Below are 25429 nucleotides of genomic sequence, written 5' to 3' on the forward strand. Positions count from 1 at the left end.
CAGAAGGGTGCATGGTACACCAACAGAATCCCCAATCTGTCTCGGTTGCCCAACACCAAGTAGAGGCACTCCAGCCCTGGCCTCGAAGGGACTGGAAGTCCTGTGAGGGAGATGGAGGCTCGGTAAACCAAAGCGACCCCCCTCCCCTCCAGGCATGAACGGTGCTGAACCAGATACCTGGGCGGGCACATTTGAGAGAGGGCGACATCCCCCCCCCTCCCACCCAGGTCTCCGTTATGCAAGCCAGGTCGGCCCCCTCATCCACAATCAAGTCATGGATGAGGGAAGATTTATTGTGGACTGACCTGGCATTGAGCAGCAGCACCGTCAGGCCCGAGGGGCGGTTGACAAGACTACCTGGAACCCTCTGGCTGGGGGCAGAACCAGGAGGGACAGGTGTTAGCCATCTGTCCCTCCTTCTTCTACACGGACACGTTAAACCCCCACCGCTGTAACATCCATTGCCCATGACCACCCCAATGGCGGCGCCCACGCGCTCCCCAGGAAACTCAAGCATCGACATGGCCAGGGACGACTCCATAAAAACAAATTAAAATACAATAAAACTTCAAAACAATCAAAAACTCCCCATTCCCCCCCCCCAATACAAAATTAAAATTCCCCCCACCGACCTAGTCCCCCACCAGCCCAGCCCCACACAGCCACGAACGGCCACAAACGGCGACAACCGCCCTTTGGCCATCGCCCTTCGGCCGCCGGCCAGAGGTCGCCGGCCCCAGGCCGCGTCCGGTGGGTTAAGCCGGCACCCGCCCACGCACCCCACCCCAATCCGGCATTGCTCTCACCGACGCTGGTGGGGGGAAGCAGGGAGGGGAGCAGAAACCCACCCGGCAGCAAGATGGCGGCGCCCTCCTCCGTGCCATCGACGGCGGTCTTGGCGTGGCCCTGGCATGGCCCTGGTGTCCTCCGTGCCCGGGGTGGCCCAGCGGTGGCCGCAGGAGCGGTGTCTGCTGGCCCCCGGCTCAGCAGTGCGCCTCAGGTCCAGTGGCGGCGGCCACGATGACAGCGTGGCGCGGCGCAGCAGGTGATCCAGGGTGTGGAGCGTGGCAGGTGTTCCGGGAGGGGAGGGAGCCCAAAGCCCGCCCAGCCCCAGGCCACATCCGGCGGGTTAAGCCGGTGCCCGCCTGCGCGCCCCGCCCCAATCCGGCATTGCTCTCACCGACGCCGGTGGGGGGGAGCAGGGAGGGGCGTGGAAACCCGCCCAGTGGCAAGATGGCGGCGCCCTCCTCCGTGCCATCGACGGCGGCCCTGGTGTGGCCCTGGCATGGTCCTGGCGTCCTCCGTGCCCGGGGTGGCCCAGCGGTGGCCGCGGAAGCAGTGTCTGCTGGCCCCCGGCTCAGCGGTGCACCTCAGGTCTGGCGGCGGCAGCAGCGGCTCTTCCCCAATAGCATATTGGATACCTTCCGACCTGAGGGGCTTATCTTCCGGCGTCATATCTTTTTGCCTTTTGGTACTGTCCATGGGGTTTTCATGGCAAAGATACTGCAGTGGGTTGCCATTTCCTTCTCCAGTGGCAGAAAGTGAACTAAAGAGCCTCTTGATGCAGGTGAAGGAGGAGAGTGTAAAAGTTGGCTTGAAACTCAACATTAAGAAAACTAAGATCATGGCATCCAGTCCTATCACTTCCTGGCAAATAGATGGGGAAGAAATGGAGGTAGTGACAGATTTTATTTTCCTGGGCTCCAAGATCACCACAGACAGGAACTGCAGCCAAGAAATTTAAAGACGCTTGCTCCTGGGGAGGAAAGCTATGGCAAATCTAGACAGCACACTAAAAAGCAGAGGCATCACCCTGCCAACAAAAGTCAAGACTATGGTTTTTCCAGTTTCAATGTATGGCTGTGAATGTTGGACCATAAGGAAGGCTGAGCGCCAAAGAATTGAGGCCTTTGAATTGTGGTGCTGGAGGAGACTTCTGCAAGTCCCTTGGACTGCAAGACGATCAAACCAGTCAGTCCTAGAGGAGATCAACCCTGACTGCTCTTTAGAAGGCCAGATACTGAAGATGAAACTCAAATACTTTGGCCACCTAATGAGAAGGAAGGACTCACTGGAGAAGAGCCTAATGTTGGGAACAATAGATGGCAAAAGAAGAAGGGGACGGCAGAGGATGAGGTGGCTAGATGGAGTCACTGAAGCAGTCAGCGTGAGCTTATATGGACTCCGGCGGATGGTGGAGGACAGGAAGGCCTGGAGGAATGTTGTCCATGGGGTTGCGATGGTTCGGACATGACTTCGCGACTAACAACAACAAAGACTAAATTAGATTATTTTACTCTATCCATCACAATGTAATCTATCAATCACATTGGGTGTGATATCACTGAAGGTGGAACGACATACACATTACTAGAAACCAGGAATGCAGCCAAACTGGTGCTTCCAGATGTTTTGGACTTCAGCTGGCATCAGCCAGTACTGCCAAAGGCAAGAATGCCAGGAGCTTCAGGCCAAAACATCAGGAGGGCACCAGATTAGTGGAATTAGATCATTGCAGACTTTGGAGTGAATATCTTACAGCAGGGGAGGGCTCTTTAGTTGGCAATGTGTGCCACTTGAATTACTTCAGACATGGCAAGGCAGCCCTGCTGAATGTGGAGATCTTTCCAGTCATTCAGCTGTATGGGACTTGGAGTTCTGTCCCCGCCCCCATAAGTCCTGCCCTGACAGTACCACTGCTGCAAACAGGTTCTCTCTAATTCAGCATTGCTAATTCAGCATTGATTTTATGGCTGTGCCTCCTTTCCTTTTCAATGGTTGCTCCCAGCAGCATCAAACTAAAGAAATATGCAGTGTCGTAACATCTTCATGTATGAATGTACAGTCTGCGACAAGGCAGAGTTCTGCCAATACATATCCTGTGTGGCACAGTTCTGAGTAAACAAGATACTGTATTTACTCAGATAGAAAACCTGCTATATGCAAAGGAGCTCACTCCCAGGTCCGTGTGTGCAGGCTTGCAGTCATAGACATGGATCTATTTGAACTTCAACAGATGGAAATCAGATCAGATCTGTGAAAGTTTGCATTGAAATGTGGGGCAAATCTCCATAGCCTACACTGCAAATGTCAACCACATTTTTTCCTCTAAGATTGTCAGATATCATTTATATGCTCCATGGAACTTCCTATGCTCATCTGCCAGAAGCAAAATTCTGTTTATACTAGACAGACCCACACATGCCTGCAGATGTAAAAATAAAATCTAATATTATACTCACATGGTTTATTCATAGAAAAATCAAGAATCAAGCAGAGGCCTACTGGTACAGAAGGAAACCATGGAGACCACTGACCGTGCTACTATTCTTGTAGAGGCACTTGAAAATATGATGGATAATATCCAAGGTAAGTTTATGTATTATTCCTGGTTCATCTGAATGGCAGGAATAGGACAGTGAAACTGCCAATGGAGCAAAGTCATCATAGTACTGTTACCAGCTATCCAAACTTAAAATATAGTACTGAAAATGCCCTAACTTAAATCCAGATTTTACACAAATACATAAGAAATTATTCCTGTTTTAATAACTGAAGTCTCCATAAATATTGAACTGGGGATCAACTGTGAATAGTCTTCAGTCTAGATAGAGCTTTGGGCTTAAAACCTGCATTTTTTCCAACTAACCTGCCAGTAAAATATTATTTTTTTTTGATGGACATATCAAAAGAACAGTGCCGATTGAGTCTTTGAGACTAATTCACGTGACAGTTTCCCAGGCTCCCAGTTTATCACCATAGTAAATAGCTAGGAGAGTCCTGGGAAAAGCAAGTAAACTCTCCCCTTCACTCACACATGCACACGTGCACACACACACACAGTTGTGTTACTCCTTCTTCCATCTATAATGGAGAGCTAGAGAAGTAATCAAACTCTCTTGTTCTGCCCAGGGATATTTCTATTCTGAGAACACCTGAGACTACATTTTGGACTCATGACTGCCCTTTCAAATTGCATGGAGGAGCATGGGATGACATTTCCTGTGTGCATTCGTCTCTGGTACAAGAGCAATGGAAGCAAAGCTCTGGTTAGCTGTAACAGGGTGTGAGGAAGGCTTCCAGTGCTGAAGCCTTGGTGAGGCAGCATGAGACATGCAAGCCAAAACACTTGGAGAGCCACAGCTTGCCCACCCCTGCCTTAACATCTGCAGCATACCACTTCATTGTGGTGCAGTTGCCATTGCTCCTCTACTAGGGAGAGAGTTGCACCCTTTTTAAGGATGCAGTCCTATATTGCTTCATCTAAGTCCCATTGAAAGCAATGGGGCTTATTTCTAGGCAGAAATGTATATTATTATTATTTATTATTACCACCCATAGCCAAAACTCTCTGGGTGGTTCACAACATTGAAGTCCCCCATCCAGATTCCAACCAGGCCTGACCCTGCTTAGCTTCCAAGACGGGGCGTGATCAGGCCCTTCAAGCTACATAAGATTGCTGTTTAAATGATGTATTGTGAACAAGCCAAGTAAGCCAGTCCTGGCCATCAGCACTGAACCAATTCCAAATGTTTTGAATGAATAGAATCATTTGACCATAATTAACAACTAAATTGCATGGGGGAGGGTGGAATAGTAAAAAAGGTGAGAAGAGGTCATCCGGTTTGTAATCAAACTTACTGACTGTCAAATGACTAATCTTCTTGCTACTCCAGGACTAATAACACTGAAATTTATTCATGCTAGCTTGCTGATCACAAGAAAAAGCTGGAAAATATTCCTCCTGACATCAAGCGCAGTGACACCATTATCACTTGTTTATTGCTACTTGGTGCCTCATCTAATATGGGATTCAAAATGAGATTCATACCATGAATACCTGCTCCTGTTTCTCAGAAAAGTGCTGCCATCAAATGATTGAACGTATAGCAACTGTGGGGTAGCAAGGCTGCTTCTGCAATGCAGGCAAAGGAAAGAGCTACATTGTTGTACCAGCTGACGATCTGGGTGCCCAGCAGAAACACAGCCAGGAGCTTGAAGGGCTGGTTGCAAGAAGCCAGGTGTACAAGAAAAAATATTCTGGGTGCTCCCAGAAAAGGCTTTTAGCAAGCAATCCCACTGCCTTATTTATTTAGTGGCCCTCTAGACATTGTCTTCAATTTGCAGCCTTCCCATGTTTTACCACCAAGTATTCCATTTTTCTTATCAACAAAGGTTCTTCCAGACACAGAACTAGTGCTACCAGTCAGAGGGCTCTCTCTAAATGAGGCAGGGCAACAGCAGAATTAGAATCTCTTTTGGAAGCACCTGCAGTATTTGTCAACCAGCCCTGATGCTACTTTAAATAGGTAATATGCACATGTGCCTAACTGTCTTTGGTTATTTCCAAGTAAGCACATAGGGCAATCATCCAGATCAGAACTTACTGCATACGGATTGTGGAGGTTTAGATGTTTTCCCACAAACCACTTTCCTGCTCTTGAAATTTTTCTCCTGCTCTTGAAGGAAAGAAAAAACTCCACTGGCAGCAGTGGAGTTTGGGGGTTTTTTCCTGGAGGCAGTTAAATTTCAACCCCAACATCAGGAGGACATTTAGTGGGGGGATGGTCGGGTGGGAAGGTTCAAAACTCCAGTTTAGAGAATTGCATACTTGGAGAGAGGAAGGAAAGTGAAGCTCAGATGCACACTATCCATTTCTTGAAGTATACAGTTTTGCCATCAATTCTGCATTGTTCCATCTGCTTGTGGTTTGTCTGTCAAACAGAAATCAGTAGCAAAGTGGAATATTATAGTATTGAGCATGACCTGAAGCCCGAGGATATTACTCAGAAGCTCAAAGCAGCAGAAGAGATGCTGAAGGACATCAGACAACGCAAGCCATTCACCATTCAGATGCAGCTTGCTGGCACAGAGTCTGATGAGGCAAAGGAGTGTGAGTTGTTCTTCAGCTGCAAAGACACAGTCTGACATGGAAAAGCAAGGCGTGGACATGCAGTTGTGTGTTGAAAAATGCATGCTTAGAGAAGTTTATAAAGGCCATCCATGATAGGACCCATTGACTCAAAAATTAACCACTGCATTATTTCCTTAGCTTAAATATTCCATATGTATACTTAAGCATCAAAGTATCACTACATAAAATGGAGGTGTGTTAAAAAGCAGGCAACACTGAGTTCTAGTGGACAAAACATATGCCTTTCTTCAAGGTAGTACTTCTTCTGCAAGTAAATCACATTTTCCCTGCATGCCAATTGAAATATTGAGTGTTGGGAAAATGCAATTATTTTGCTTTTTCTTCCCCAGCTAGCACTTGTGTTGCCATGGAAAGTCCTGTGTGACTGTCATTGTGCAAGAATCAAAGACAACCTTCACAGACTGAACTACCATCTCTAAGTTTTCCTATTCCTTCCTGTAAGCAGTTCACAATGGGCATTTTAGGAACAGAAGAAGGTAGAGGTTTTTGCCTGCCATATCGTTCTCCAGCAAACTACAGTCCAATAAAGAGACATCACTGTTGCTTTTCCCTCTCGGCCCATAATTGCATTTATGTTTGCAATGATTTGGGAAGTAGGAACAAGTGATGAGGCTGATACCTAGAGCTTGAGGATGGGGGTCCATGAGCAATGATTTATTGGTGCTTATCATATCCTTAAAGTTGAATGCATTTAGCACATAGACTGCCCAGACTCAAAGCTGACTTCTCAAAGTTATCATCTGGACATGGTTTAGGAAGCAGTTAGGAAATTTCTCAAGTGATTCAGATAAGTGAGCTGGGTCATGTTTATTTCAATGAACTGCACAGCCCATGCACATACAGCCTGCACATTACAGTTTTAGATGTAAACCTAGGCTGTTGAACATTGTAAGTTAAAAAGGGAAATGTGAAAGCAACAAACACACTTGCAGATGTAGGTACTATAGTGGCACATTCATCAGAGCCTGCCTTTAGCATTGATCCTTGTTGGGGGCATCTCAGTAGACAAAACAAGGTTTGCCTCTTCCATGATGTGGAAGGACCTTAAAACGGAAATATTCTATATTAATGTGGTGGTATTATTTTTGAAAAAGGAGAGTCCAGACTAGATAAACATTGGGTGATGTCTAATCTTGTCATTCCACAAACAGGGAGAGTTTTGCAGAAGGAGAGCTGAACACTTGGAAGGAGGCCTTCGGCTCACCAAAGGGCCCCCTTCATGACTGTAGCTCCTTCTATGAATGGAGGGACAAAGTGGACACTGCTCTAATTCTCCAAGATGATAGCGGGCAAAGATATGTCTTCCTTATAATATGAAAAGTTCCTTCAGAAAGTTATCCCCTGAATCAGCATCACATTGGCCTCAACTGCTGTAACCTTCTAAGGGTGTGATCTTATGCATGTTTAGACAGAAAAAGGTCCTATTACTCCTAGCATTTTCAAAAATGGATAGGATTGCACCCAGAGTCACACATATCCGGGCTTAAAGAGCTTGCTGCAGGGACTGAAGAGAGTCACAGAGACTCTGTGGCTTACAAAGCCTAATCAGCAACCTCTTCTCTTAGTGCTAGAGAAAGCTGAAAAGTGGCAGCAGACACACAATGAAACCAGATCCCTAATTCCTGACATATTGGACCAACTTGGAGAGCACAATGCCAAGGTCGCGGATTTGCTAGAGGCCCTGGACCAAGCTGCTGATTACATCAGAAAAGCAGAAGTGATAAATAAGGAAAACACTGCCAAACTCCAAGAGCAGGAGGTACCATGGAGTATATTTTGTATTTTGTTTTTTACGTTTTTAGTGCAATCTGCCCAGAGAAGCTTGATTAATGCAGTGTGTATGCAATCCACAAGGAATATTTCCACCCCAGTAAGAACAATGGAAAGACTAGATGCTTTTAAAAATGGAATGTAATACTTGGCAGCTTTTTCTTGCAATATAGGCTGCTACTGTGGAATGTTGTTTTGCCTCTCAGTTCCTCTGTGTCAGTCAGGGGTGGGCAACATGTGGCCCCAGATGCTGTAGGATTCCATGTGTAAACTGCAGATGGGGTTTCATTTAGTACAGATTTGCTTCAAAACAAGGAGATATCCAAATGATGTAGTCTGCTATCTGAATCTGGGATGATGTGAGGAAAATAGGATGTCCCATTCTTCAATTTCCCTCCCCGTTTTTGCAGGCCAAAGTGGCAAATCCACTCTTGTGTCATCTGATAAACGAGGTCAATGTTTAGAATGAGAATGAGAACATTTTTAAGAACTGATTTGATTTTTTTCTCTCACAGAACCAGCATGAAATATTGGAGGAACAGATTAACAAGGTTAACAGTACTCTGCTGATTGCCAGAGATATTTTAAGTGTCCCATATCAAATATACTATGAAATGAATGAGGCAATACAGGTGAGTGTTCATTAAACAGAGGTGTTGCATCGGCAGCAACTTTAAGCATGGTTAACAGTTGCCAGTTTCTAGGCCGAGAGGACACTTAGGAGACAAAGAGCATCACATTTATAGTTTCTCAATGACTGAGTGATGCATTATGGGAAGACACCAACCTTTGAAACAAACAAATCTTGCTCTTTTGTACAATCTTCTTTTGTACAAAATTTATTGAAGTTTACAGGGCCTACAAATACTAGAAGAACTTCAGGTGGAGCATAAAACTTAAAACATGAAAATTAAGCATTGCTAAATCAGATTTACTATATTAAAACTTTATTTATAACACCTTAGCCCCCAGAGAATGTAGGTGTTGACTGATAATCTGATCCAACTAAGACCTAGTTCTTAATGAGGAATAAACCTTTGTCTGGGATGTACTATTCCAGATTGAATATTCCTCCATTCAAACCAACTGAACAGTGAACAAGCAAAACTTTGCCTGAAACAAGGATGTCAGGAAGCAGGTTCTAATTCAGCTGTATTTCTTTTATGCCCATTTTCTGTGTGCAGCCGGTGGGGTTGTATAATCAAAGAAACCTCCACCTAAACCCTGAAATGATTCAATCCAGGCATAAATTAATCACCTAGGTGAGAATTAGTCCTAAGAATCCCAAATACTTTTCATCATTTTCTTTATCTACCTAATTTTGAAATAATACTGCATTTGTAGAAATGCTGCTCTTAAAAAATCATTGTTATTCTTCCTGTACTCTTTGTGTTTGGTCAGAATGCATCCGGGTTTTATGCAGAAATAGATGGAGCAAAAATACACCTTCAGGACAAATTGGCCAACCTCTCAAGGTTTGATGATGTTATAGTGCAGAAGGCCACAGACTATGCACAGGAGCTGCGCATTCTTGCAGATGACCTAAAAAGGTACATTTTATCACACTCTGTCCAGTCACAGCCCATGGGCACATTCAGCCAATGTGAAGCACATCTAAGTTCCATTCATTTCAGTGAAACGGAGTCAAGTATGTGGCTAACATTCCCTTGGAAACAATGGGACTTCAAGAGGGCTTCCCACTGGTTGGATACTACCCAAGGTTAATAAAGGAATAGGCTGATTGGAAAACAAGAAGATACTATAATAACAAAAATAAAACTTTGCATTTAAATAGCACTTGAAAATGTACAGATATTATCTCAGTTGTACTGCCACAGAACAACCCCGTAAGGTAGGTCAATATTTTCTTTTGGTTGGTGGGAAGTTATGTGGTGGGAAATTATGACGGCATTCATAGGCTGGACAACAACCCTGCTGGGCTTATAAATCAAGGGATTTGTTGGATCCTGTGAATGCACCATGGATTATTCAGGGTGGCTTATACATGCAGCAGCTGGGCTTATAATCTTCCCCAACAGCCATGACTTGTTGTAGGGTTTCATAGCCACACCTGGGCTTGCTGTGAGGTTGGATGACATCCCAAGCCCAGAGGCTGCTAAGGAGCAGCATGGTGGGTGCAGCAAGAAATCCATGCTGTTCTAGTAGAGTGGCTGCCAGGCAAGTAGCATGGACAGCTGCCTCCAAAGTGCCCAGGTGCCACTTGGGGGTGGCTCTGCCTCCCCCACTCTATGTCAGCACGGCTTGGGCAGTGGCAGTGAAGCCAGCTGCAGCCACAAGTCAGCTGGGCCCATCACGACCGCCCAGCCCCACCATGCCACAACCAGCAGCCCTTTGCCTGGCAGCCCCAGAATGGGGCAGAAATCAGGTCAGCTGATTCTGAGTCAGCCAAGTGGATCAGTGCAGATTGGAGGAGCGAGCCAGGGCTGCGTTCATGCTGATCTCAGTGGCGTTCAGTCCTCATCCTGAAAAGTCTGCTCACAAGTTAGAGGGAGCACCATCAGCAGTCCCTGACAAGCAGCAGTGGGGAGGGAGGAAACCTCGGAGCATCTGCAATGCCCCATGGGGTGCCTGTCACAGGACCAAGTGGGGAGAAAGGAAGGCACAGTGCAGGAGGCACTAGAAAGCCTGTCAGATGCTTTGTGGATAGGAAGGCCTATAAGCCAGACTGCTGCAGCTTCCCATGTTGTGCAAACAGAGCCATAAGAGCAACCTTGCAGCTAAAGGATTTTTTTACCTAAGGCCACCTAGTGGATTAAAGACTAAAGTGAACTGTACCAACTCTCAACATTCCATGATCAGATGAGACCATCTTTTAATTTACTTCAAAGCAATTGGAGAAGGATGATTTGGTCAGTAAGGCACTACAGGCAAATGGAGTTAACTCTCTCAATCACATTTTCTCTATCAAATTTGTCATCCTTCAAAATGGTACATAGCCTCTCTGCTTAAAACTCCTTAAAACCCTCTGGACAATATTAGGGTGGTATACCATATTAGGGTGGTATACAAAAGCAAATAATAAATAAATAAATCTCATTCTGTCTCCTCCACTCTCTGGCACAGGTCGTTGCATGGTGTTGATACAAATGGATTAGTTCAAAAAGCAATAAATGCCTCCAATGTCCATGAAAATATCCTTAATTACATCCACGAAGCCAGTCAGATGGCTGCCTTGGCATTAAATACTACAGAGCGAGTCAGTGATGTAAGTAACAGCACCTGGTCCCCTGATCAATGTTTCATGGTCCTTGTGCTCTGAGGGTGAGGCCAAATTTGCACCTTCTGAAATTTCCACTGTGCAAAGAAGTTCTATACATTTTCATCCATGAGTGGCAGAAGACTCTCAGTCAGATTCCAGATTAGTTATCTCGTGTCTTCTAATGTTACATAAGGTTGTTGTTGTTCAGCAAAGTCATGTCCAACCCATTGTGACCCCATGGACAGCATTCCTCCATGTTCTCCTGTCCTCCACCATCCTCCAGAGTCCACCTAAGCCATGGGTCCTCAAACTACGGCCTGGGGTCCGGATCTGGCCCACCATGCCCATTTATCCGGCCCGCCATGCCCATTTGGACCTGCCATCTCCCACCTCACTCCGCATGCAGGGAGGCAGAGGTTTGCTCGCTCGGAGAAAACAATCTCCAAGCGAACAAGCCGCTGCCTCGTGCGCCCGCCTCGCGGCCTGTGCCCGCCCCCACCCACACCTCACCTCACCAGCCTCACCTCAGTGTGCATGCCCACACACACCGGCCTCGCACCGGTCTGCACACACCTCTGGCACCACTTTTCTGGCCCACGCCCAGCACCAGCAGGTTTGAACTGACCCCCTGGTGAAAAAGTTTGAGGACTCCTGAATAAGCTCACACGGACTGCTTCAATGACTCCATCTAGCCACCTCATCCTCTGCCGTTCCCTTCTTCTTTTGCCATCAATTGTTTCCAACATTAGGGTCTTCTCCAGGGAATCCTTCCTTCTCATTACATAAGGTGTGGTATTGTTAATCCATTTGCAGCTGCAAGGAGAGCACCTGTGGTCCAGCATCCATTCATTACAGCAAAAGCAACAGGGCTTATGCTTCCCATATTTTGCTTGCAGAATTTGCTTAAGCACTATGGAAAACCCTATGCTCTGATCCAGAAGGTCTCCTCTTATGTGCCCAATGGAGCTCAGATCATTTACCATAAAATTCCTGCTAGGTGGCAGTTGGGCAACTTCTGGTCCTCAGATGTTGTTGGACTGCAAATCTGATGAGCTGCAGTCAGCAAGGCCAATGATGAGAGAGAAGGGGGTTGCAATGCAACAACCTCTGGAAAATCACCAGTTGCCCACCTCTTTGCTAAATGATGCTCAAGATGTTCCCATGCATAGCAGCAGTTATCTTGCTGCTCATTCTGATGTCTGACAGCAGAGAAAGCTCCCTCTATTCTCAGGCTATATGCAAAGCACACAGCACAAATAAATGTGAATTCTGATATGGTCTAAAGTGACTCTGCAGTTTGCAGAAAGAGGGACGATGCATTCTCTGGAAAAACTGATTTTGCTGTCATTTTCTAATCTTTATCTGCTGTGGTTGCATATTTTGTGCGTAGTCTCTTAGATGCAGACTATCCATTAAAAGAAAACCACTCAAGGGATGCCCTGCTAGAAAAGGGTGCTGCCTTCTGTACCCAGAAATCAGCACTGGAGGATCAGAAAGCACCTCTGGAGTGTCCCCCAGAAAAGAAGCATGGGAGTGGGAGATTCTGGGGCCTGTAAAGGGAAGGGGCAATAGGTGAAAATCTCCTTGCCTTCCCACCTTTCTTCAGCAGGATTTTGCCATTGAATTGTGGTCATTTGTATGATTCTGAGCATATGCAGGCAGCCCCCTCGTTATGAATATGGAAGCTGTGTGTGACTGTTGGAAGGCTTGCAAACAAGAAGTCCTCCTGGATCAGGGCAATTTTCTTATACATACAAGATTTAATTAACGGAGCTTCTAACATCGGGCGATTATTCTGCTGTTTTGGGGAGGGTGGCTGTCTCAACTAATTTGTTGTAAAAACAAAAAAGACAGAAGATGCAGGGGGGATGGGAAGGTTGAATCACCTTGAGTCTTTCCTCTTTGGAGGGGGCGGGGGGAGGAGCTTCATGCTCTTTTGGACTTGCATTAAGATTCCAAGAATGAGGTGTAAGTAGGAACTGCACCACAAAACCCGGGTCTGGAAGCACCTGAAGGGGCCTCTTTTCATAAAGTCTTATTCTTTTTCCAAAATGAATTTGTAGGCTGTTGTTGGAATTGGCACTCAGATCGTTTACCATAAAGAGGAAAGCCAAAAGCTTCTCCAGCAAGCCAAAGAACAGCAACAGACGGCACCTGCTAGTAAATATAATCTTTCTCTTGATTCAGATGCTTCTTTAGAACTACAAAAGCTCTGTATACGGGCAGGGAAGATCATGAAGAAGAAAAATGTTGACATGAAAGATTTAATCATTATCTCCTACTGAGAGTTTTGCAGTTCTAAATCTTGAATATAAATGTGATAGAAGCTGGTCTAATGAACACATATTACTTTATCCATTTGGTACCTCACTGTTCTCTGGAACCAATCCTGTAAACAAATGCCTACTTATTACCAGTCCATATATAAGATTTATAAAATGTTGGTGCTACTTGTACTGCAATATAAACCAATGAAGATTAGTCAATCGCAGAAGCAACAATTGACTATATTTACAGTATTTTACATTAGTTATGTAAATCTATTGTCACCTATCCCAAGTAGAGACCAGCTTCGAAATTCCTTTTGAGAAAAGATTCCAGATTCCCTTGGCAAGACCTGATGAGCTTTAGTCAGGTAGCAGTTTAAGAACACTATACCACCTGAAATTCGGTTAGAGTATGTGCCATTAAATACATCTCAGTTAAATAGTTTAGTAACTACTAATGACAGTTAAACATGTAGTGAAGCTTCTTTTTGATGTAAGACTAAATGTAACCTTCATTCAGTTGCACATGGTAGAGAAATGTTTTCTTACATTTTATTTCTTCTCCTTTACAGATGATTTAGCAGTTGCCAACACAGGTCAACATGCTAATGAGACTCTTGCCAGGAAGAATAATTTTAAAGCCCATTTGATGAAAGTCGTTACTCAAATACAGATGCCAGAGCAAGGTCAGGAGATAAATACTGAAAAATGTAATCTTGTGAAACTGATTGAACAAGAAATTTATAGTAGTGATCTGCTTAGTGATTCTGTCAGGTAGGATCCAATTCAGATCTTCTTTTAAAGTTAGCATGCATACCTGGCCTTACATTTGTTGTGTCTGCTGTAGCTTCCCAATAAAGAGAAGTTTAAAATAATATGTACATTTGAATGTAGTAAACCCTGCATGCTACATAAATTATTTGTGTAATATAAACTATAATAAATATTTTATCAATGATTTAGGAGGCATCTGAGCTCCTTCGCCACTATTTTGATAGAGCTTTACATACAATATTTCACAGTAAGTTATTAGAACAGGATTGAATCATATAGGGTGTAGCAGACCTTCTGTCTCAGACAGCAAGCTACTATATTCATGGTATTCAGTGTGTCACCCATTACCGTGCATACCTTTAGAGTCTACATACTACAATAAATACTACAAAGAGACACCAGTACATCTTTGTGGCATATTATTATCTGTTCATACACTATTGCTTCTTATACCTAAGTATTCATTATGGGATATAATTTTCTGTAAGTATCATGCAGGGAGCAAGGGCAAGATATTTCAAAACCAAGAACTTGGCCAGAGTATTTTGTGTTCCTTTTCTCTATACACCTATGGTCATTTGCTGATGGAAGTCATCTACCTGACAGATGGGGAGGTGGACAATTTTGTGGACCTGTACCATGAAGACTTTTGTGTTCCCATCAAATCTAATATAAAAGGTTCTGCAATCCTTAGGAAAACCTTTGGGGTGGGGGCTTCATAGAGGAGGGAGGAAATGTTAAGAATCATACTTCTAGTTGTTCCATTGATGGATGCCTTCCATTATTAGAGGAACACTACTAAGATAGCAACCGTATAAGTTTATCAACAGAGTAACACAAATACAAGAAGACAAAACAATCTTAATATTAGATTTCACATCATGTTAAGAAAAAAGTCACAGCAAGTTCATAGCATACTGAGCAGAGTTGCAGATCAAGCCAAATAAAGATTTTGCCATAGTCTGCATAACTGATCATAAAGTGCACATACTGGAGATTTAAAATAAAATCCAGACTTTACCAAGCCATTCTGTTTCAAAAGGCTTTGTTGCTACTTTCCTGTGCCTTGTAAATGTTAGTCTAGCTGCTAAGAGATTCAAGAAAGGTATGGGTTTTGCATTTTTAATAACAAGCAAGGACAGTGCTGTGTTAGAAGTTAGCTGCAGGTAGAAAAAGCTCTTGCTAGGTATAATCCTAAACATTGAGCCATAGTAGGACATGATTGGGATTGTGCTTGCTTAAGTAAGTTTGCTTACTTGTTTGTTTCCAATTTTTCCAATTTTTGATGCATCTCTCAGATAATCACATGCTGGGGAAATATTTAAGGGAAAGCAGGTACCAGCAGGTGCCACCACTGGGGCAAAATCCAGTGTCGTGTGTGTACAAGTCTGTTTGCTCAGCTGAATTTCCCTCTGGATTTCCCCATTGCTCCAATGGGGAACTCTCCCAATCTTCTGGGAAAGGCTGTGAGGGCATTTAGGAAGCTGCAGTGATGAGAGGGATCCCTGCTCCATTCAACTGACACAAACAACTTCAGTGGGAAGACTGAATTGGCTCTTGTAAACTTCATGGATCTCAAATCCCACTGAAACACTGTGACAGGGTTCCTTGATATTTAATGGAATCTGAGAGATGGTACTGCTGCTTCTAGAAAAATATTTTGGATGTCTCTGTTCCATTTTATTTATTTATTTATTTATAACATTTTTATGCCGCACCCATCGCAGAAGCCTCAGGGCGGCTTACAAAGAGAATAAATAAACAAAGAATAGAATAACATTTAAAATTTGGAGTATCTCGGCCATAATTTAAAACCACAAAATAAAACAACCAATTAACAATTAAAATATTGTTTAAATATTTCGGCGCCAGGTCTTGGCCTGGCGCCGAAAAACAAATAACAATGGTACCAGGCGGACCTCTCTGGGGAGTGCATTCCATAGGTGGGGTGCCACCGCAGAGAAGGCCCTCCTCCAGGTACTCACCCTCCTAATATCCTTCACAGAGGGCTCCCGGAGAATTTTGCCCCTGCAATTTTGTCTTACAGATATACAGATCTTCCATTTCAAGGACATTTTTAAGTCCCTTTGATTTTAACAAACATGAGAGCAGCAAGAATTACTGAGCAATGCCAGTTGGAGCCAGTGATCTCAGCTGATTCCCCTGCTCACCCCCTTTCTCATTCCCACTCACCAGAGAGGTGTCCCCAATCCAGAGCCCACCTGAGCACCTTTCTTGGAAGTGGCAGTGAGTGGCAGGCAGCATTTGGCTCTCCTCCTTATTCCTGTGTGCCAGAGAGGCTTCCCCAATCCAGCACTCACCAAATGGGAGTGAGAATGGGGTCCCTCAGAGGGGCACACTCAGAGGGGGGCAGGAGGGGAATCAGCTGAGCAGCAAGGCTGCTTTCTCAGCACTAACCAGCTGATCACCTGCTCCTTCCCCAAGGAAGATCTTTAGGGCATGAGGCAACTCTCTGGCAGGCCACTAGCTGAAATGTGTTTTCCAATTTTGCATGTCCCAACAATAGATTGTGGTACCAAGGCAAACAAAGAACAGAGCACTGTTTTTGAACCACACTGAAATACCATGGCAAGGTTCACACGACATAACAGACAAACAATGGTAAACAACCACCCTGACTTTAACATTTGTTAAATATCAAGAGAGTTTCTGCTAATAGGTGGCATGCATAAATAAATAAATAAATAAATAAATAAATAAATAAATAAATAAATAAATGTAATGCAATCATGGATCATTAATTGTCCATCTTCATTAAAGCCTCCATTGCTCATTACAGAGGAAATGGGTGACAAATTTTGTATGTCTGTTTTCCTGAATCTCTCCTTTATTGCTTTGGTTTATACTCCATCTTTATATGCATTTGAATCCATAGAAGCCAGATTTAAATTATTATAATAAAGAAATATTCTTACCACCATCCCATGTTATATTATGAATTTGGCAAGTTAATTTCAGAAGAAAACCCAAGTCACAATGTACCAGTTATTTTCAGGTTTATTTACATTCTCTAGGCTTCACTCTGTGTACATTTGTAGAAAACGTACCATTGAATACAGTGACTCTTATTTCCAAATAACCAGGTATAGGATCAAGCTTTTCATTTCTATGGAAGAACAGTGATTTTTTTTAACAGCACTTCCATTAGTTCCTCACCGCAAAGTACTTTTGCTCTCATTATAGTATATCATGGAAGACAAGACAATCAATGTCTACCAGTCATGACAATTATAAATTATCTCTAGCATCACAGGCAGTATGCTCTTGAATACCAGTAGCCTGGGAGGAAGAGTGGAAGGTGGCTTTGTATTCCTGCCCATGCTTCTGGGCTTCCGTGGGCATCAAGCTGGTGACTGTGCAAACAAAATGCTGGTTTTGGACTAGACAGGTCTTTGGTCTGGTACAGTCTGACTCTTCTGGTTCTTATCTAAGCTCCTTATACTAGCTATGAAACATCACTTTCTGTTTGCTTGACAGATAATGCCAAGAAACGTTTGGAAGAGTTGAAAGTCATTGCTGATCAAGCTCTAAATACAGCTGCAGTGGTAAACCAAACGACAGACCCGATGATGAAGAATTTGACCAAATGGTCCCAAGATCTGAAAACCTTTGAACCTGAAAAGGCAGCTTATGAACGTGCCACCATCACAGCCAGGGACACAGGTACAATCATAGGAAATGCCAAACAAATGGGATCCAGAGTTACCTGATGGAGGATGGAAGAGCCTATTGGGTAGAATAGCAAATCCAATGTATAAATGGTTACAGTGGGAAAGTGGAAAGTTAGACAGAGATACATAATTAGCAGTGTCTCTTTACTTGCTCATTTCATGTAAAACTGAATTGCTTTGCAATGTGCAAAATTGCACATGTGCAAAATTGCACAAAATTGCTTTGCATTGTGGCTTTGCATTTTGAGAAATGTGTTTAGTGGCCTTAAATGTTTAAAAAAAGAGAATTTGTTAAGCTAGGGAAAGTCATAGGCAATTATATGAGATTGCAAAAAGAACCAGAAGAAGAAAAGGAAGACCAAATATAAGATGGACTGATTCCATTAGGGAAGCCACAGCCTTGCAGGAATGTTGGGGATAAGATGTTTTGGGTAGCTCTGATTCACAGGGTTGCCACAGGTTGGAGGCAACTTGTTGGCTCATAACAACAACAAAATATCACTCGGTCTAACTTTATTGCCAAGCAGCCACTCATCCTTTTGTGTCCTTTGTACTGACAGTGAGGAGTCTCACAGAAGTCGTCCCACGATTGCTGGATAAGCTACGGACAGTAGAACAGAAGCAGCCAGCAAATAATGTCTCAGCCAGCATCCAGAGGATCAGAGAGCTCATCGCACAAACAAGAAGTGTAGCAAACAAGGTAAAGGTGCTGGAGGGAAATTTCCTAAAGAATTACCTGAACACCCGCTGAATTCAACCTTGATGTTAAGGTATTATTTCCTACCTGGATGGCTCTGGCATTTGCCACTCATTTCACTGGAGCAGTGAGGGTTTTTCTCCTTGAGCATTTATTGTGCACTCATAAATCCTCACTTAGAGTAGTTTGTGGAAGCTTTTCATGGCAACATTATCCTCTTGGACCTCCCCTGTGCAGGCATTTCTGCAAGGAAATTATGAAATTATCTGAAATGGCAAAATGAACCAGAATGAAACGTTCTTGTATTTTTCACAATTCCACTATCTCGCATTGCCATCTTGTGGTTGTGTAATAGAACACATAGAAAGGCAGGGTCAGAAAAACCCTGGGGAGGGAGCAGGGGGAACCCTGTAGTTCCACAAAGATTCTACAAGCAGAGACCTTGGTAGAATGATGGCTTAAAAGCCTCATGCAGAGAAGCCCATCGTCTGAATGGTCAAATGGCACTGATATTATGTTAATGTTCACTGCTGTGGAATCCCTGAGGGTCAAAAGAAATGGAATATAGAAATTAGTACCAAATGCTGTTGCACCCTTATGGGACTAACGGAGAGGTACTGGTCGAACAATGCTTCTGAAAAGTCATTAAAATCTGGACATTAAAAACCATCACACTGCTTGTCCTCCATGTTTGTTTTATTTATTTAAAGACTTATATCCCACCATGTGGCTCCATAACACATTCATTCTCAATGTGATATGCATTTAAATGGCTATCAGTGAATAATTAAATACATTGGGCATGGAGGTCTTCATACTTATTATGGGGTTTGTACTGATGCGGCTTCACATACCAATGTGAGACTTAGATTAATCCCTCTGTATTCAAAGCAAGTTGATGAACAATGTTGCAGTTGATGAACAATGATAGAATGTTCATCAATGATAGAAATGACCCTGGGTAGGGTCCAGAATGGCTGTTGTGTGCATCGATGGATCCTCTCCATTCACAGAAGGAATACTGAGCCAGCAGGGAGGTAAACTTTGTCAGTTTCCTCTTCTTCCAGCAAAAGCACCCACACTGATTCAAAGGGTCCCTGCTCCTCAAGAACTCACAAAAACTTTTCTCCACCCCCTTTTTCTCCATCCCCATCTCTCAGAGCATCCAGTTATCACTGTTCTGCAGGCAAATCCTCAGATATATTTTACATTGTAGCAAATTCATAATATATTAACCTTTCCAATACTTTTATCAGTCTGCATATAGAATAGTGCAGGAGTCATTAAAAAAGTAAATCACCAGGTATTTGTCCTTCAGTTCCCAACTTTCCTGACCATTTTGGCCATGCTGTCAAGGACTTTTTGGATTTGCCCTCCCAAATTTCTGAAGATCTTCCTTCTGCTCAACCCTGCATTAAAATTAATGGCTAGGTTATATTTTATAGCTTTTTATGCATTCCTTAATTAAATATCTATGCTTCCCAGTAGCCAACGCTCTCTGGACAGATCACAACAATTAAAACCTTAAAATGCAACATGATAAAATGCAGTATTTCAGTTTCAAACTTTAAAACTACATTAAAAATAATAATATCCAAATAGAAGTTGGAGGCAGGGCAAAGATTTAAAATACAGTGCAAGATTTAAAACGGAAACCACAACTTTTTAAATTCCTTTTACTCAGGACACAAAGCCAAATGCAGCTCATCTGCACATGTCATACTACTGTTTAGATGTTCCCTTTGTCAGGGTTTGGTATTACTTTTCCAAAAAGCTTCCAAAATGCACCCAGGTTTCCAAAATACTTTTCCAAATAAAAAAAGTTCCTACTTATTTTTGAAGAGTATTCTAATCCATGGGTTGCATGCAATAGTAGTCCTACTTAGAACAGACTCATTGAAATAAATGCAACATAATTCAATCTAACATTGGATGCAAACTGCTGTCTTTAAAGATAAGCCTAACCTCTGACTTTCCACATTTCAACCTTTAGGTTCAAGTCTCCATGTCCTTTGAAGGACAGTCAGCTGTTGAAGTACATCCACAAACAAACATGGAAGACTTAAAAGCTTTCACATCTTTGAGTTTGTACATGATGCTTCACAAAGGCAGTGCACAGCAGGCCATACCTCAAGATCAGTTCATTCTGTATCTCGGAAGTAAAAATGTAAGCAAATGCATTATTTCTGATAAAGCATGTGTAAGACATAATGGTGGATTTACAAACAACATTGTTTGGGTTTCTTTCTATCACTAGGGCTCCATTTCCATAGGTACACGAAGTAGTCAAGCAACTTATACTCACTTTCTCTTTCATGCTGCGATTTCATTTTTCTGTCTCTGTTAGCAAAATGTCCCTATACTTGCACAAAAGAAGAAACCACTGGAAACAAGATGCAGCACATGTTGCTGGAATGGGGCAGGTCAACAAAGCTCACAGAAGGGGCACTCCTGGCCTGCCCCATTCTGGAAATGCATGTTGCTCCGTACTGTGCTTCTTTTTGGAAACACGAGTTCCTGTTGTGCTGGCAGTCCATCCCACCAGAGCAACAGAACCAGCAGAGGCCCAGCTGCAGCGGAAGATACAGACCAGTGTCCTTAAGTAGCAAATTGTTTCCTTTGTAGCATGATACTGAGTCTCTTTTCTAATCAACTGTCCATGGACACTGATTATACTGAACAAATTACTACCTTTAGCTGCCAGTGTTCAGATTTAATTAGCACTTACCTGCTAGCAATCATATTTCAAGTTTTGTAATTCTGACTTCTTCAAGATTAAGATTTTTTTAAACCCTTTAGTGAAAAATACTCTAAAGACTGTATTACAATTTCAAGGAAAATAGTTCTTGAATACTCTGAGATGAGGTGGCACTGCTCGTTGGGAAGAATATAGTCAGAGGAATTTCTGGTGAATACGAATTCATCCTTTATTCCTTCAGTAAGTGCTTCAGTGATAGTGGTGTGGATTTCTTACTGACATCATACAACTGAAGACTGGGGCAACGTCGTATCAGCAGCATACAAGATTAGATTTTGCTTGAAACGTATGCCCACCACTAGCATATCGCTTTCAAGGACAGAAATTAGTAAAGCTGTCACCCGATTAAAAAGAATCTTAAGCAGCAATCTTATACCCACTTATACATGCCTAAGTCCCATTTAGACTTATTTCAGCTTAAAAGTATGAATTTAGTTTATTTCAGGATGGGAAACCTTTTTCAGCCCAAGGGCTCAAGAGGAGCACACCAGGCGGTGCATGGCAGCAGTGGTGGGACCACAGCCCAAACTGGGAAGAACCACCCCCTGCCCCCACTGAAATGTGTTCCTCAACATGCCTATCCTTATCCACATGCACACACATATACAATACATAGGGTGTCCACAGCTCTTCGGCTCCAATCGCCGCCATTCCAGACACCTCCTTTCCAACTGGTAACAAGTCTTCCCTTTGCCTTGCTCTTTTGTATTGGTAATATAAAAGGTTACTTGTACAGACATGTTTTCAATATTAATTGTTTAGCTTGTATCTGTAGCATGTCTTGGAACCTTCCCAATTTTATGTTATTCATCCCTTCTGCAGACAAAAAATTATCTGGGCCTTGCAATTAAGAATGACAACCTGGTATACATTTATAATTTGGGCAGTGGTGATGTGGAGATACCACTGGACTCCAAGCCAGTCAGCTCTTGGCCAGCGTACTTCAGCCTTGTTAAAATAGAGAGGTAATATCACCTGCATCTGCTTCCTTTCTTGCACAACTGATTGGGTTGAAGAAAATCAGAAGCGAAGGAGGGAAATGTGGTTAAGTTGTTGACATTACAATGTGGCGTGATGATCAAAGGTTGTTAATCATACCATTTTAACAAGCTGACAAGATGGTTAGCCTTGATAATTAGCATCAGGATACACTGCCTAATTATCACTGCAGTGTAATTATCATCAGTATCCACTGCTTAAATACAGCAGAAGTAGAGATTTCCTTGGAGAGGGCAGAATTGTAAGTTTGGAAAACTTTTCTTCATTTTTCCTAATTATTACATATGCTAAAAAGTTTAAACAAGCAACCCTTAAAAGCAAGAGGATGATGTTACCAAGGAGGATACATTGTTCCCCCCATTCTGAAATGAGTGTTCCACCTTTGGAGAAAACACATCCTTATTTCCAAAGAATTTTTAAAAAGAAAGAGCACAGTCATTGTCTAGACTCTGCCGTTTGTTCTAACTGTTAGAAGGTTGGAATTATACACAATTATTTTAATGGTACACAATATTTTTTATAAAACTTTTAAGAAGAATTTTCATTTTAAATTAATTTTAGAAATTCTTAAATTGTACTTTCCTGTGTAAGCATTCAGGGGTTATGGGTCCCATTTTTCATTCCATTCATCCTCAATAGGATTGGGAAGCATGGCAAAGTGTTTCTGACTGTGCCAAGCCTCAGTAGCACAGCTGAAGAAAAGTTCATCAAAAAAGGAGAGGTGCCTGGTGATGGTTCTCTGCTGAATCTAGAACCTAAAAATACAGTTTTCTATGTTGGAGGAGTGCCACACGATTTTAAGGTAAGGAAAATAATTGTTCTGAAAACAGTCCCAGTTATGGCAAAGCTATGTATTTCTCTGCTCTAAACTTATTATACCAGTAGCTTTATCTGGGAATTACACCTCAAGCTGGGGATCAAATACAGCCCTCAAATACATCCCAGTCTGGCCTTCTGGAACTCCTCAGATGGTCATGCTCCCCCTCCCAAGACCCCAGCTCATTTCTCCAACCACTAATCATTTGACTATCTCCCAACTTTTGTGCAGCTTCCCCCCTATTTTAAGAGGTGCAAATTGCTCCCTAAAGACTGATTACCAGCAGAAATGGCTTCAAGGTGTGTTGTGCTTATATTTATTTTCAGAGCTTCTCTGGAGTTTAGGCTCAGTGTGTTTACCCATCCCTGCTGTAAAATGTTTGTGAGCTGCCCCAAGGCTTTGGCGAATGGGGCGGCTTAGAAGTTCCCTAAATAAATAAATAAATAAAATAAAAGGAATAGTGAGCTTTAGTAGCTAGCTCTCCTAAGACTTCTTAAGGGGAACCATATTAGTAAAACTGGTATCTGTTAGAGGTTATTTTTTGCACTGCTGCTGCTTTTACCTCGATTACTACTTTGGTTTTATTCTGGTTAAAACATACAGTTTTATATTGAGAGCGGCAGAGGCCCTCCTCTGGGAACCCTCCAGGAAAGATATTAGGAGGGTGAGTACCCGGAGGAGGGCCTTCTCTGCGGTGGCACCCCACCTATGGAATGCGCTCCCCAGAGAGGTCCACCTGGTGCTGTCGTTATTTGTTTTTTGGTGCTAGGCCAAGACCTTTTTATTTAAATGATATTTTAATAATTGTTGAAATTATTTATTGGTTTTAAAATATTTAGCCAGGATGCATCCAGATTTTATATGTATTTATTTCTATGTGTATTTATTTATGATGTTGGAAGCTGTCCCGAGGCTTATGCGAATGGGACGGCATACAAAAATTCCAAATAAATAAATAAATATTGTGTTTATTCTGTAGTTTTAAGCTTTGTCTTGTAAATGCTTGGGACAATTAATTCACATTGGTTTTGATTTGCCAATAAATTTAGTTAGATATTATTTTAATTAGATATGAAATTGTACTTCTAAGTGTGAATAGCATGCATTCACCATGCAAAACTTGTTGTGAAGAGAAAAGCTTCACCCAGAATGCAAACCACAAAGCTCTTAAGTAGTAATCAGTTTATCCCTTTGGTTGTCATGTGATAGTACTGGCAATGCATTAGATAGAGACTAGAAAATGCAATCCTCTGGGCTTGCTTAGACCAACTCTGTCTTTCTACCAGTTCCCTGGATGAAGGCAAGAACTGGCTTGGAAATGCTGGGAATTGTGTGACTGCACCCTTAGTAACCTAAGTAAGGCAGGGTTGAAGGAGGAATGGTAACACTTGATAAAGGAGCAGCCAGATTGTGAGGGGATTGGAAAAATATTAGCACAGCATGAAGCTGCAAACAAAATAACAAAACTTTGCAGAAGGCATTTTGAAAAGGAATATGAAGTAAGTAAATACAGCTAGCAATAGTGAAAAGGTTAAAGAAGACACAAAAGCAAAGTATGGCATTTTCCCATCTTTAGTCCTATGACGAAAAAATAAGCATTTTAAGAAGGATAGAAGATACGATCCATCTGGAAGCAGCAAAAATGTGCTCTGATTAGAAAAAGCAAGAAGAAAATGTGAAGATGATTAATGGCCATCCTTAAAAGACTTCTCAAAAGATGTGAAATCAGAAAGGAAAAATACAAGGTGTTATTATAGTCATAGGAGCATGATTGGATATTAACCAGAATAACCCAGCTAGCTTAAAAAATGCTGTTTTGCAGATGTGGCTTAGCTTGCTAACAATTTGATTTTCACTCTGACAACACTGATTTCAACTGTGTTCCCTTTGGTTTCTTCTCCCTACAGCTCCCTTCAAGTTTGAATCTGCCTGGTTTCATTGGGTGCTTGGAGCTTGCTACATTGAATGATGATGTGATCAGTTTGTACAATTTCAAAAATATCTACAATGTCACCAGATCCGTACCCTGTGCAAGGTAGGCTGAACTGCATTTATCATACTTCTCCTGGAAGGAGGGTATGCTTTAAAAAGTACCTTTCTCTTTATTATGATTCTCCTTACAAATACTTTAGACTAATTCTGATGGTTGAGATGGGTATATTTCATAAGCTCAGAAGGTCCTCTTCCCACCTCTGTTTTCCCCTTGTTCTTGCTCATGGGTAAAGTCACAGACGCAGCTTCCGTATAGCATGAAGTGCCTGATCCTGCCTAATCTTGGAAGCTAAGCAGCGTCGAGCCTAGTTGAAATCTAGATGGGTGACATAAATGTTGTGAACTGCCCAGAGAGCTTTGGCAGTGCAGGATATAGAAATGTAATAACACTAATAAACTACATTGCTTGATTTTTCAGCATTTAATTCCTTGTAGTGGAACCAATGAGGTGACTCCATTGTTCTCATAAACTTTCTGCCTGCCACACCTCATTCACATCAACTGGATT

At 42.7% G+C, this 25429-nt stretch overlaps 1 protein-coding gene across 1 annotated transcript in view; it reads left to right on the forward strand.

Annotated features, from left to right (window-relative positions):
* Positions 1-25429, forward strand: part of LAMA4 (laminin subunit alpha 4) — a 101428-nt gene that overhangs the window by 48576 nt on the left and 27423 nt on the right. Inside the window, exons 9-22 of the mRNA XM_044426191.1 lie at positions 3258-3369; positions 5726-5893; positions 7501-7694; positions 8221-8337; positions 9107-9255; positions 10790-10931; positions 12989-13085; positions 13765-13878; positions 17465-17650; positions 18219-18358; positions 20349-20522; positions 21936-22078; positions 22752-22914; positions 24837-24964. Of these exons, the coding sequence (XP_044282126.1) occupies positions 3258-3369; positions 5726-5893; positions 7501-7694; positions 8221-8337; positions 9107-9255; positions 10790-10931; positions 12989-13085; positions 13765-13878; positions 17465-17650; positions 18219-18358; positions 20349-20522; positions 21936-22078; positions 22752-22914; positions 24837-24964 (2027 nt within the window). The remainder of the gene's footprint in view (positions 1-3257; positions 3370-5725; positions 5894-7500; positions 7695-8220; positions 8338-9106; positions 9256-10789; positions 10932-12988; positions 13086-13764; positions 13879-17464; positions 17651-18218; positions 18359-20348; positions 20523-21935; positions 22079-22751; positions 22915-24836; positions 24965-25429) is intronic.

This window comes from Varanus komodoensis, unplaced genomic scaffold (assembly GCF_004798865.1).
Source record: "Varanus komodoensis strain SLA01 unplaced genomic scaffold, ASM479886v1 scaffold1, whole genome shotgun sequence".
NCBI lineage: Eukaryota > Metazoa > Chordata > Lepidosauria > Squamata > Varanidae > Varanus > Varanus komodoensis.